Genomic DNA, 13,708 nt, shown 5'->3' with positions numbered 1-13,708 from the left:
AGAGAGGGAGAATTAAGGCAGGAGGACGAAGATACACAATTTGACAGATTCAGTCCTCATTGGCTGAAGGGAAAGTTTTATCCCATTCCTGGAGATTAGCTCCACCTACAAGAAGAGGCATACCAGGAAAGACCAAAGCCCCTTCTGAAAGTTATCCACATTTCATGCTAGGAGATTGTTCTGAGCCTAAGGGTAGATTGAAAAAAACACTGATGATAAATCTAATTTTATATGACACCAAATCTCTTTTAAAGCTGTATATTTTAGCAATATATTTCTCTACTACTCTTTCTCCCAAACAGCCCGAAGCAGTTTACAAAGAACAATTAAAAGAACCTTAAATGTAATAATCAACAATAAAACCAACAATCCTGAGTCAATAAAAATACAAAAATTAAAACAAGATCCTTTAAAAAAAAAAAAAAGCAATTGAAAAGGCAATTGAAAAAAAAAAGCAAACTTACCCTGGAGCAATTGTTAATCTACAAATGCCTTGGTGAACCAATATGTCTTCAATGGACTTTCACTGAATCCATTTATTAGTGCTTAAGGCAGCAGTTTTACACCATCTTTCTGAAAGTAAGTTATGTTAACACTACCAATTTTGCCACAAAAATGAGTGGTTTATTGTATAACTAGATGAGACTGAGTTATAATGCATCAAGAATTTCTAATTTAGCAGTTCTCGTTAAAGGTGCATTTATTAAAAATATGTGTGATTTTTAAAGAAAATAAAGCATAAAAGCTGACTAGTTTAATGTAGCAGAAATTCTGAAATATGATCAATTCAAGCCTAATTTTCATAGACGTGCTTGCATCTTTCAAGCCTGAGTTCCATAGAGGCCTGTGGACCAGAATGTGTATTTAATAAGAAAAGAAATATTTTTAAACTCATTGCTGATTTAAATACCATTTTGACTATGCTGGCTTTCTCATATCTATCTTGACATCAGCATGAAAAATTGGTTGACTAGTGCAAAGAGAAATCCATTATAAAAATGTTCCCCCTATACTCCTTCCATCCCAATCATTAATATGAAATGTATACATTGAAAGTTTTCTTTGGAGATTATGGAGAACAAAGGTCAGAAATACAGTCTTTAGGGCAGTGATGTAGCTGTCTGCAGCATTATATGGGCTAATCATTCCATCGTGAGAACTTGTAAACCAACATGAGCTTCTGTTCAGCTCTAATCTCAGACCTGAACTTTAAGCACAAAGCTTTGCATTTTTAGTAGTGTTTATTCACAATAATATTATACTGACTAATCATCACACTGTGTCAAAAAAATATCTCTTTTTTTCTTTTATCTTAGCCAGAAACAAATATTTTTCCAGGGTATAAATCTATCTTGCGTTGCACTGTGTGAACTCTCACAGCTTATCAATATAACCAGTGATGGGCTCCTATGGGAACGGTCAGGAACGCAGTTCCGGTAGCAAAATTTGGAGCTCCACCCCAGAGCAACCAATTTGCACTGAAAGATGTTGAATCAAAATGCATAAGCCATGCCCATAGTGTGGTAGTAAAAATTTTGGTAGCCCATCACTGAATATAACCAATATGTACTTTACTGTTACGTTACTGTCATGAAAGTAATTACCAGCCTCATCATTTAAGCTTTGTGAATTTGGTACTAATAAAGAATAGATATAACATACAGTACATACAGGCTTTTTATTTTTATTTTGTAAAAATTTTAAATGGCTCAGTAGCCATAGCTTTCTGGGCTGGTTACAACAAAAAGAAATGCCTTTGTCCTGGGATAGTTGTTAATTCTTCTTCTTCTTATTTTTAGATGAGAACAATATACAGAAGGCTACTGAAGATCAAGGAATCATTTTAAAACAAGGCTATTTGGAAAAGAGAGCTAAAGGTGAACATCTACTAATTGATTATTTATTTATTTGTGTATTTATTAATCAAACCGATAATATGGCTACCTATGTCATGGAAAATTACACTGGGTGGTTGATAACACCCCGATAAAACAATAAATATAAAACAGTTGTTATCTAAATCTATTATAAGTTAAAAGGACTATAAAACATCACAAAATAACAGAATGGAAATGGATCTTGGAGGTCTTCTAATCTAACCCTCCTGCTCATGCAGGAGATCCTATACCAGAGATGGCGAACCATTTTTGGTTCACGTGCTAAAAGGTGCGTGTGTGGATATGCTAGCATGCATGAACCTCCCCAGACCCCTTCCTCACATCCATGTATGTGCACCCCACCCCATCCCCACCCCTGCACATGTACACAGGCTTTTCTGAATCCCTGGAGGCAAAAAAATGTCCCAATGGGCAAACCAGAAGTTTTGGAAAACATACTTCTGGTTGACCCATTCTGCTGTTTTTTGCACTCCAGAGCTTCAGGAAGCTTTCCTGAGACCTCCAGAGTACATAAAACAGCACAACGGCAAACTGGAAGTGCGTTTTCCCAAATTTCTGGTTTGTACATTGGGCTTTCGGGGGGGTTGCCTCTGGGGCTTTAGGGATGCTTCCCTGAAGCATCTGGAGGATGAAACAGCCTTTCCCAAAGCCGAAAATCAGCTGGTCCATTAGTAAGGGCATGTACACTGGAGCTGAAACATTGCAAGTCTCGCGTGCCCTCCGATACAACTCCGTGTGACACCTGTGGCACACATGCCATAAGTTCTCCATCACGGCATACCATTTCAGACAGATGGTTGTCCAATCTCTTCTTAAAATCCTCCAGTTTGGGAGCACAACTTCTGAAGGCAAGCCATCCCACTGAATCATTGTTCTAAATGTCAGGAAATTTCTCCTTAGTTCTAGTTTGGTAATCAGAACTAAATAAGAAAAGAAAGTTGGAGATGGAAGGATGTTAATGTTCTGCCTGACTGAACTCAGGCAATTCGTAACAGTCCAAGGAAAAGAAATCAAACACACATGTGCTCTTCTAATCAGCAAATTTGTATTAAACAAACAAAAAAGAGTTAACCAAAACAGTCCTTAGTGTCAGGAAATAATGATAGTGCAAGGCGTAATAATGATAGTGCAAGGCGTAATTCAGCCAAATACAAAACACAGGAAAAAGCAAACAAAGACAACCTGCATGGAGCAGAAACGTTTCAGGAGTCCTTTGAATCTTTAGAGCAAACAGCAAGTCCCAGAGGTTTCACCTCCCACGTGCCTGAAAAGGCTGAGTTGAAATCCAAAGGCATGGAACAGAAACTTCAGAGCAGGAATCACAAAGTAACACAGATAAACAGCCACAGTTTGCCTTGTGCCTCTGTTCCTTTTTATACCTTTAGCCCTCATTAAGGGAACCACACCCAGCCCTCAGTATAAGAACCACACCCAGCCCAGGGGCTACTGTGATCACCTGTAATAATCCTTCAAGTGAGCCCTCCTTTGCATGGCTCTTCGGCTACGCATGTCTATGAATTGGTCTGCAGAGGAATCCAAGGAAGAGAGACTGTCTGAGGGACTGCATGCCAAATCCCCTGGGCTGTCTGCTGGGTCCTGTGTGCTGTCTGCCACCTCCTCTGAACCAGTGGCCTCATCCTCATGGCTGTCTGCCACGTCTTCCTGGCTATCAGCCAGGCTTTCGCACTCACTTTGTGCCACATCTCTCCCATCTGTGGGAGCAACGGCTGGCCCAAGCCCAAACACAACAGTTAATAATAAGGGAGTGCCTCGCAGGTTCATTTGCTCCTTAGATCCTCATGTCTGCCAGATTTTGAGGAACCCTTGAAAGCTGAGGAGTGATGAAGTCGACCCAATCTTTGTGTGAAGAAGATTCCACAAAGCAGAAAAAGCCTGCCACCAGGGCTTGCCAATGAAACTCCTTAGATGAGAGAATCAGCAACATGATAATTGTGTTGGATTGGGTAAGGCACATGGAATTAGGAAGAGGCAGTTCCTCAAAAAGGCCTTCTCCCTTGCCACGGTAGAGCTTTAAAAGACAATATCAGCACCTTGAATTGGATCCAGAATAAGCCGGTAACCAATGTAGTTCACCCCACAGAGGGTGACTATACATATAACTGCTTGTGCTTTTGCATTTTGCATCAGCTGAAGTTTCCAGATCCTTTTTAAGGAGTAATATGTAAGATTCTTATCATTATTAAAATCAACTGTTGTTGATTTATGGATGATTGATTTATGAACAAGGGGACACAATCTGAAGTTAGTTGGGGGAAAGATCAAAAGCAACATGAGAAAATATTATTTTACTGAAAGAGTAGTAGATCCTTGGAACAAACTTCCAGCAGACGTGGTTGGTAAATCCACAGTAACTGAATTTAAACATGCCTGGGATAAATATATATCCATCCTAAGATAAAATACAGGAAGTAGTATAAGGGCAGACTAGATGGACCATGAGGCCTTTATCTGCCGTCAATCTTCTATGTTTCTATGAATTCACATTCCTGTATTCCTATATAGTCCATTTTTAAAAGCTTGTAACATTCTGAGCAAAAAATATGGTTACTTTTCATGCAGACATTTGGTGCATTTGTTACTTTTCATTCATACATTTGGTACATAACACAAAATACAACATCAATTGCTAGAAGTGATTGTATTTGCTTTCAATATGACGATTATTGTTAATACCATGTATTAAACAGATTTTTCTCTTGTCACATGTTGTCATATACCAAGTCTATAAAAATACCATTAATGGAAGCCAAAGTATAGAAAATAATTTAAAATGTATCAAAATATACTGGTTGCATCAGTCCTTTAATTTTCCATTCCTTCAGTTATATGAAGATTAGGTGATAATAAAAACCATTTTGGAGCAGAGAAAGATAAATTGGCAAAGAGAGAAAGAGAAAAGGGAGAATTAAACAGATATCATTATCCCTGGATTTTTTTTACTCTTTAAAATTGTTAACCATATATAGAAAAGGGTATTCCATGCTTTCTCAAAGGGCACTTACCTATTTGGCACAGCAGGGTGGCGCAACAGGTAGAGTGCTGTACTGCAGGCCACTGAAGCTGACTGTAGATCTGTAGGTCAGCAGTTCAAATCTCATCACTGGCTCAAGGTTGACTCAGCCTTCCATCCTTCCAAGGTAGGTAAAATGAGAACCCAGATGGTGGGGGCAATATGCTGTATCTGTTAAAAAGTGCTATTGCTAACATGTTGTAAGCCACCCTGAGTCTAAGGAGAAGGGCGGCATAAAAATCGAATAAATAAATAAATAAATCAGTGGGCTCTTGAAATTAGAAAAAGTGACCACATTTTTTGTACTTTGAAATAAGATTTAATCCCTGTCAAATTAAATATTCAGCAAATAGGTCCTTAATGAGAGCTTTCCAGATGCTTTCTTTAAAACATACAGAAAGTGCTATAAATCTGTGGAAAGGCTTATCTATACCATTTGTCAAGTATTATGGAAACTGGGAATTGCTACAGTTCAGCACATTATTTTCAGGTTGGAAAAACCTGCAGTAAACAGACAAAATGAATGTATCTCTTCTGAAAAGTATCTTGCATAAACAAAATGCCTTGGAACAATAGGTATTAGTACCAGAAATAATTGTGACTGATATTCCAGTCTTTTCATAAATACAGAATCCTTGCTCATTCCAACTCCTTTCTTTTTCACAGACTCCAAAATCTTTGGTTCTGAGTGGCAAAAGAGATGGTGTGTTCTTGACAATGCAGCTTTCTACTATTTTGCAAATGAGAAAAGTAGGTGATACCATACCCATGCTTTCTGTTCCTTCATTGCATCATTTGAACTGTTTTTCTTTTTTAAAAAAACGCTTTTTTCTTTTTAGGAGACTGTGTTCATGAGTAATCATAAATCTCCAGGGGATCAACTGGAGAAGACAGCAGTAAAAGAAATATTGTTGTCCAAAATTCATTTTTACATTGTGGCTCATTTATTCTCTGATATTTTCTGCATTTATTACAAACATTAAAGTGGCTCTACACACAAGAAACCCAGGGAGATGAGAATCAAATTGTTAAATCTCCCATACATCATATAAAATGGGGGCGGGAAGAAATCCACTAAAGTTTGCAACCAGTTGGAAGTTGAATGTGGATATTCATGATCCAAATGGAACCGAAGAAACGTTACATCATATTGGCTCTTTTAGCTAGGTGATAAATTAGCCACCCTACAGTGTGGGATGATGCCATTAGATGCAGCTTTAAGAGGAAGAAGATTGTCTGGTTGTATTCTAACACTCTTGTCAGTTAAAGGTGAGAGGAAAAAAATAAATAAAGATACAAGACCCTGTGTATATAAAGTAGGCCCCATTCCCCACCCTTAAGTTGTCAGGTGGGTTTTAAGACTCCCCTAAATGAGCATTTAAAATTTTGTGTGTCAGCATGCATTTTTAAGTTATGTTAGATCAGATGCATATAAACAAACTAATACTTCCAACTGACACTATGGAGTCCGGTAATGGGTTCCATGCTTCGACAACTCTGTTACTGAAGTCATATTTTTTACAGTCAAGTTTGGAGCGGTTAATATTAAGTTTAAATCTGTTGTGTGCTCTTGCGCTGTTGTGGTTGAAGCTGAAGTAGTCACTGACAGGCAGGACGTTGCAGCATATGATCTCGTGGGCAATACTTAGACCTTGTTTAAGGTGTCTAAGTTCTAAGCTTTCTAGGCCCGGGATTGAAAGTCTAGTCTCATAGGGCAGTGTTTCCCAACCTTGGCAACTTGAAGATATCTGGACTTCAACTCCCAGAAGTCCCCAGCCAGCATTTTCTGGCTGGGGAATTCTGGGAGTTGAAGTCCAAATATCTTCAAGTTGCCAAGGTTGGGAAACACTGTTGTAGGGTATTCTATTTTGAGTGGAGGAATGAAGGTGAAGTATCTTTGGACATTTTCAAGGGTTAGGGTTATTTTATCTAACCATTGGTATGATATCAAAAAATAACCCTTCCTATAGCAACCAAAACCCCTTCCCTACTAAAATAGATGTGATTAATAAAACAGCATCTTCCAGCAGACTTAATTGGGAGGGCAGGGAAAACTTTTGAGTGAGGGCAGAATCTGCCTTCTGATCCTGCAACATGGATCCCGTGGAATGATATTTCCTTTTTATCACCCTCCTGCATATTAGCTTGAAGCCAATGCATATGTCAAGTCTGCCATATGGAGACAGCTTTAAATTGCTTCATCTAGCAGCTGTTCAGAAGTGGAGAGTTATTTCTGTTCAATTTTTTCCAAGCTGTTGCAAACTTGAGGGGAAGGGTTGTTGATGGCAGAATGAGGAAAATCTAAAATGAAAATCCTTGCGCACAGATCAATTCATCAGACATAGATCAATTAAAAGCTTATTCTGCATGGCAGTTGTAACATGAATATTGGTCCTAAGTCAGAATTCCACATAACTCTTTGACATAGCCAGAACATTGTACATCCAAAATAAAAAGATACCCTTTCAACATTTTAAATTTAAAAATTGATGATGATGATGATGATGATGATGATGATGATGATGTCAATACAACACAGCAAGCGAGATCACTATGCTGGATTTCATATTTCATCACCAGTCAGGTGCTTCCCAAGCACCTAGGACTGTGTGATGTAGCGGCGAATTATGTTTGCCGATCCCAGTAAAGCGGCCTTTTGCAATTGACAGATGGAGATTTTGTCAATTCCGATGGTTTTCAAATGTCCGCTGAGATCCTTTGGCACTGCACCCAGCGTGCCAAGTACCACTGGGAACACTTTCACTGGCTTATGTCAGAGTCGTTGCAGCTCGATTTTTAGATCTTCGTATTTCACTAATTTCTCTAGCTGCTTCTCCTCAATTCTGTTGTCTCCTGGGATTGCGATGTCGATGATCCATACTTTCATTTTCTCCACAATCAAGATGTCTGGTGTGTTATGCTTCAGAATTTGGTCAGTCTGAAATCGGAAGTCCCACAGTAGTTTTGCTTGCTCATTTTCGACCACTTTTTTGGGCTTATGATCCCACCAGTTCTTTGCCACTGGGAAATTGTAGTTCCGGCACAAGTTCCAGTGGATCATCTATGCCACAGCATCATGTCTATGCTTGTAGTCAGTCTGTGTGATCTTTTTACAGCAGCTGAGTATGTGATCGATTGTTTCATCTGTTTCTTTACAGAGTCTGCACTTTGGATCGTCTGTTGATTTTTTTTATTATTATTTTTTTTATTATTATTATTATTATTATTATTATTATTATTTATTATTATTATTATTATTATTATTATTATTATTATTATTTATTAGATTTGTATGCCGCCCCTCTCCAAAGACTCAGAGCGGCTCACAACAAGGAACAGTACAAATCCAATACATTAAAACTATTTAAAACCCTTAATATAAAAAACAATCATACATCTCATACAGACCATACATAAAGCGGAAACGGCCCAGGGGAATCAATTTCCCCATGCCTGATGACAGAGGTGGGGCAAAACTCACTTAACAACAGAAGTTTGGGGCTCAGTTGTGATCGTAAGTCAAGAACTGTTTATATGGCAGGAATAAAAAAATGATTAAATTATCCTTTGCTATTCATAGTTCAATCATTATTCTATAATCTGCCAAAAGTAACTCTGGATAATAAAATTTAATAATAAATAAAACAAGTAAAAAATAAATATAAGGAACGTTGGAGACCTTAGGGTCCTATATTGAATACCAATAATGACTCATCGTTGCTATTGTTGTTGTACAGGCAAACAACCAAGAGGCATATTTGCTATTGAGAGCTATCATGCTCAGTTGGCTCCCTATCTTCGTAAGGATTCCCGAAGAGATTGCTGCTTTGAGTTGACGTCTCCTGGTAAACGACCCTATGAGGTATATGGAAAGTGTTCTTTCTGCCACATGAACTGTAGAAAGAGTTTTCATCAAGAAATTTAGTCAGAATATGTGTTTATTGGGGGAAAAGATAACATTCTATACTCTATATTTGGGGGGGGGGAAACTCAGTGAAATGTTTGGGCTCCCTTTGTCATTGATTATGTTTATAGAGGTCCATCCAAGTAGAATTTTACGGATAGCACTCTCTATCTGTTTATTTATCCATCTATTTATTTTAGTTCTGTTCTGTCTGGGTTCCCCCAGACGTCAACACCAACTAAAAAGAGTATCCAGACACGCTGGTAAAAAGCAAAGTCATTTTATATCTTTGAAAACAAACACAGATAACAAAAACTGTTCTTACAAACTAGAATGCTATGAAGCTTCACAAAAGAGTCACGACGGCCAGACAATACAACAGGCTTCTTGCTGGCACACACACCACTGTAGATAATAAAACCCATGCCTCCCCCAAGTTTTCAGCCTTCGAGGCCACAAGCCAAAATCAGAGACGCCAAGGATCGAAGCAAGGTCACAGGACTCCCAAAAGATAACTCTCCACAATACAGGAAGGGCGGGCCTGCCTTTTCAACCTTTCTGAGGAGAACCACACCCAAACCCAGCTGTTGCCTATTAGGGATGGAAATACCTGGCTAATTGTCCCCTTCGTTGTGCTGCCCTTCTCTGCCTCATATCTATGATGGCTTGTGTGTTCTCATCTAATGACTCCAGGCTACTCGCTGGGGAGAGCTCCCCCCCCGGGGGTCTCAGGCTGTTCTCCCTTCTCCTCGTCCTGACCTTCCTCTTCCCCGTCTGCCTGGTCCTCCTCCTCCTCCTGTTCCTCGTCCTCCCCCTCTGAGCATGGAGCCGGCAGAGTTCCAGCCGTTCCCTGAGGAGCCTCAGGCTGAATCACAACAAGTTCGCCAATATCCTGACTTAAAGAATATTTTGTTACATAAAGCTTAAAACGTTTGCCACATAATTTAGCATGGCACAATAAAAACTCATTATAATTCTTTACGTTTACCACATATATGTTTCATTGCTGTGTTTTTATTCTGGAATTATTTCATTTGACATAGTTATAAGAACAATCAAGAATAATCAACTACTATTTCTACTCTTACTTAAGAAGCTGTTTTAAAAAGTTGATTGCCCTCTGCCAGTGTGAAATATCCTTTTTTACATCCATTTAAATCCAACGATTCTATTGCCTGCCTTCCCCATGATTCAACAAATGCCTTGCTTTGCATTCCTCAGGCTTGGTGCTGTCTGATAGTTGTTGACATAACCAGTGTTCTTGTTCTGGGAAATTCTAGCTCTCAGCATGAGTCCTATTCTCCTGTGCACGACATGCAGGTCCTACACTTTTTTGTTAAGGGAATGGGATATACCTCTTTCTTTCTACTAATGTATATCCCACACTTATATTTTAACTATGTGGAATTGCTGCTTTGGAGCTGATATGAATTAATTTATGCTCAATTGAAGTTGATACAACCCAATCAACATGTGAAAATCCCACCCAGTAAAATTAATTGAGATTCGAGGCTTTTCGAAATATCTTAAGTGAACCAGACCTTGTTCTTTGGCTCTTAATAGGTTGCTGCTTCTCATTCCCATATCGTTTCCCACTGGTTAGTCTGTTAGCTATTCTTCTAGCTCTTTGTTCAGTGTTCATCTCTGCATTTTTCCTTCAGTGATCTTGAGCAAATTTGTATCTGTATTTGTATTTATTAGATTTGTATGCCGCCCCTCTCAGAAGACTCGGGGCGGCTAACAACAATATAAAAAGACAATGTAAACAAATCTAATATTAAAACAATCTAAACACCCCAATTTAAAGAACCACTCATACATACAAGCATACCATGTATAAATTCTATAAGCCTAGGGAAAAGGGAAATTTCAATTCCCCCATGCTTGATGACAGAGGTGGGTTTTAAGGAGCTTGCGAAAGGCAAGGAGAGTGGGGGCAACTCTGATATCTGGGGGGAGCTGGTTCCAGAGGGTCGGGGCCGCCACAGAGAAGGCTCTTCTCCTGGGTCCCGCCAAACAACATTGCTTAGTCGATGGGACCCGGAGAAGGCCAACTCTGTGGGACCTAACTGGTCGCTGGGATTCATGCGGCAGAAGGTGGTCCCATGAAGGGCTTTATAGGTCATAACCAAAACTTTGAATTCTGACCGGAAATTGATCGGCAATCAATGCAGACTGCGGACTGTTGGTGTAACATGGGCATACCTTGGGAAGCCCATGATTGCTCTCGCAGCTGCATTCTGCACGATCTGAAGTTTCCAAACATTCTTCAAAGGTAGCCCCATGTAGAGAGCATTACAGTAGTTGAACCACAAGGTGATGAGGGCATGAGTGACTGTGAGCAGTGAGTCCCGGTTCAGATAGGGCCGCAACTGGTGCACCAGGCGAACCTGGGCAAATGCCCCCCTCGCCACAGCTGAAAGATGTTTCTCTAATGTGAGCTGTGGATCGAGGAGGATGCCCAAGATGTGGACCCTCTCTGAGGGGGTCAATAATTTTCTTCCCCCCCCCCACGGTTATGGATGGACAAATGGAATTGTCCTTGGGAGGCAGAACCCACAGCCACTCCGTCTTATCTGGGTTGAGTTTAAGTCTGTTGACACCCATCCAGATCCCAACAGCCTCCAGGCACCGGCACATCACTTCCACTGCTTCGTTGACTGGACATGGGGTGGAGATGTATAACTGGGTATCATCCGCATACTGATGATACCTCACCCCATGCCCTTGGATGATCTCACCAAGGTGATAGTGAAGCAAAATATCCTCTGCCTCATTAGTAAAGTAAAATAATTCCTCCAGAGCCGTGATAGCGAATCTATGGCACATGTGCCACAAGTGGCACAGAGAGCCTGTTCTGTAGGCAGGCCAGCCATTGCCACAACCCAGCTCAACCACGCATGCAACCAGCTGGTCTTTGGATATGTGCCACATATGCGTAGGGGCAGCCTTTCCTCAATCTCCACAGATTCTACCCTCCCCAGGATACGGTTGGAGAGCACCGTATCCTGAAAGGGAAGCTCAGCCTCTTTTCCTGTATTCTTGCCTTTTGTGCCAAACCATATCGTTGCATTTGAGTGCTCCTACCATTCTCCTGCCTCCATGCCGAATGATATTTTTTGTTTATTTAATTTATTTAATTTATTTATTTATTAGATTTGTATGCCGCCCCTCTCTGGAGACTCGGAGCAGCTCACAAAAACAGAACAATACAAATCCAATAGTTAAAAACAATTTAAAACCCTTCATATAAAAAACAATCATATAAAACATACATAAAGCGGAAACGGCTCAGGGGAATCAATTTCCCCATGCCTGGTGACAAAGGTGGGTTTTTAGGAGTTTGCGAAAGGCAAGGAGGGTGGGGGCAGTCCTAATCTTCGGGGTGAGTTGATTCCAGAAGGGTCAGATTATTAATAATAATTATTATTATTTATTATTATTATAGTATTATATAGTATTATAGTATTATAATTATATTATTATTATTATTATTATTAATTATTATTATTATTATTATTATTATTATTATTATTATTATTATTATTACAGTTGCAGTAACCTGCAGTCATATAATCACCTTTTGCAACCTTCTAACAAGCAGAGTCAATGCGGATACACAATTCACTTAGCAGCCATTTTACTAACTGCAGTGACCCACTTAACAACTATAGCAAAAAAAGTCATAAAATAGGGCAAAATTCACCAAACAAATGTTTCATTTAGACACAGAAATGTTGGGCTCCATTATGGTCATAAATCAAGAATTACTTTTTTTCGGTGTATAAGACACGCCTTTTTCCTCCCTAAAAGAGGCTGATAAATTAGACGTGTCTTATACTCTGAATGTAGGGTTTTTTCCACCCCTAACTTGCTGCTAACGATCTTCCCAGCTCTTACTTTGCAGGCTCTTTCATCGTTTCTCTCTGCAAAGAATGTTTTCCAAGTCCTAAGTCTTTGCAGATTTTTTTTTTCATTACCATAACTTGCTCTGAGTAACTTTCTGTCCAGCCCTAACCAGGTGCTAACTATGTTCCTAGCTTTTACCGGCTTACAAGCTCTTTCATTGTTACTCTCTCAGAATAATTTTTTTTAAGCCCTTAACCAGGGGATAAAATAATGTGCTGAAGCTGACCAGACTAAGGACGCTTGCTAGATGAATTCCTGGTAGGCAGATTCTTTTCCCTATTTTCCTCCCCCAAAACTAAAGTGCGTCTTATATTCCAGTGCGTCTTATACTCTGAAAACTACAGTAGTTATATATATATTTGGCATTCTGATTTTTTTTTATTTCTTTTGCAGTTCACAGCTGCTAATCCTGCAGAAGCTATAGACTGGGTGGATCATATCACATTTCTGCTGAAAGGTGAGTGAGTCCCTTAGGAAGGATCGAACCAGCAGTGAGTTTCAAATTCCGTCACTGACGGTTCACTATTGGGAGCGCGCATATACTTGAGCACACTGGGCGCTTCTGTGCATATGCAGAAACTTCTGCACATGCACAGAGACATCTGGGCAGGTGGGCAGAGCCTCCTGTCACCACTGCTGCCAATTCACCCATTCTGGGACAAACCAGTAGCAACCCACCCCTGGATCAAACCCATACTTTAATTGTAAGAATTAATCAATGAATCGATTACATATTTATCAACCAATGCAGATGTCGAAAACAATTTCCTTTGCTGTTTTGAAAAGTCTTTTGAATATATCTATTGTCACCTTCTACAACAAAGTGGGTCAATGGAAAGGATATATGGCATCGGACCAGAATATCTCCAGGACCGTCTTCTGCCGCACGAATCCCAGTGACCAGTTAGGTCCCACAGAGTTGGCCTTCTCCGGGTCCCGTTGACTAAACAATATCATTTGGCGGGA

The 13,708-nt window shown here is 39.7% G+C and overlaps 1 protein-coding gene across 3 annotated transcripts in view; it reads left to right on the top strand.

The window, feature by feature from the left end:
- Positions 1-13,708, top strand: part of SKAP1 (src kinase associated phosphoprotein 1) — a 520,763-nt gene that overhangs the window by 377,752 nt on the left and 129,303 nt on the right. For all 3 annotated transcript variants that reach the window (XM_070766916.1, XM_070766917.1, XM_070766918.1), the window contains 4 exons: positions 1,800-1,877; positions 5,596-5,679; positions 8,667-8,791; positions 13,136-13,199. In XM_070766916.1, the coding sequence (XP_070623017.1) occupies positions 1,800-1,877; positions 5,596-5,679; positions 8,667-8,791; positions 13,136-13,199 (351 nt within the window). The remainder of the gene's footprint in view (positions 1-1,799; positions 1,878-5,595; positions 5,680-8,666; positions 8,792-13,135; positions 13,200-13,708) is intronic.

Source organism: Erythrolamprus reginae, chromosome Z (genome assembly GCF_031021105.1).
Source record: "Erythrolamprus reginae isolate rEryReg1 chromosome Z, rEryReg1.hap1, whole genome shotgun sequence".
NCBI lineage: Eukaryota > Metazoa > Chordata > Lepidosauria > Squamata > Dipsadidae > Erythrolamprus > Erythrolamprus reginae.
This window is presented reverse-complemented; position numbering and strand designations above follow the sequence as displayed.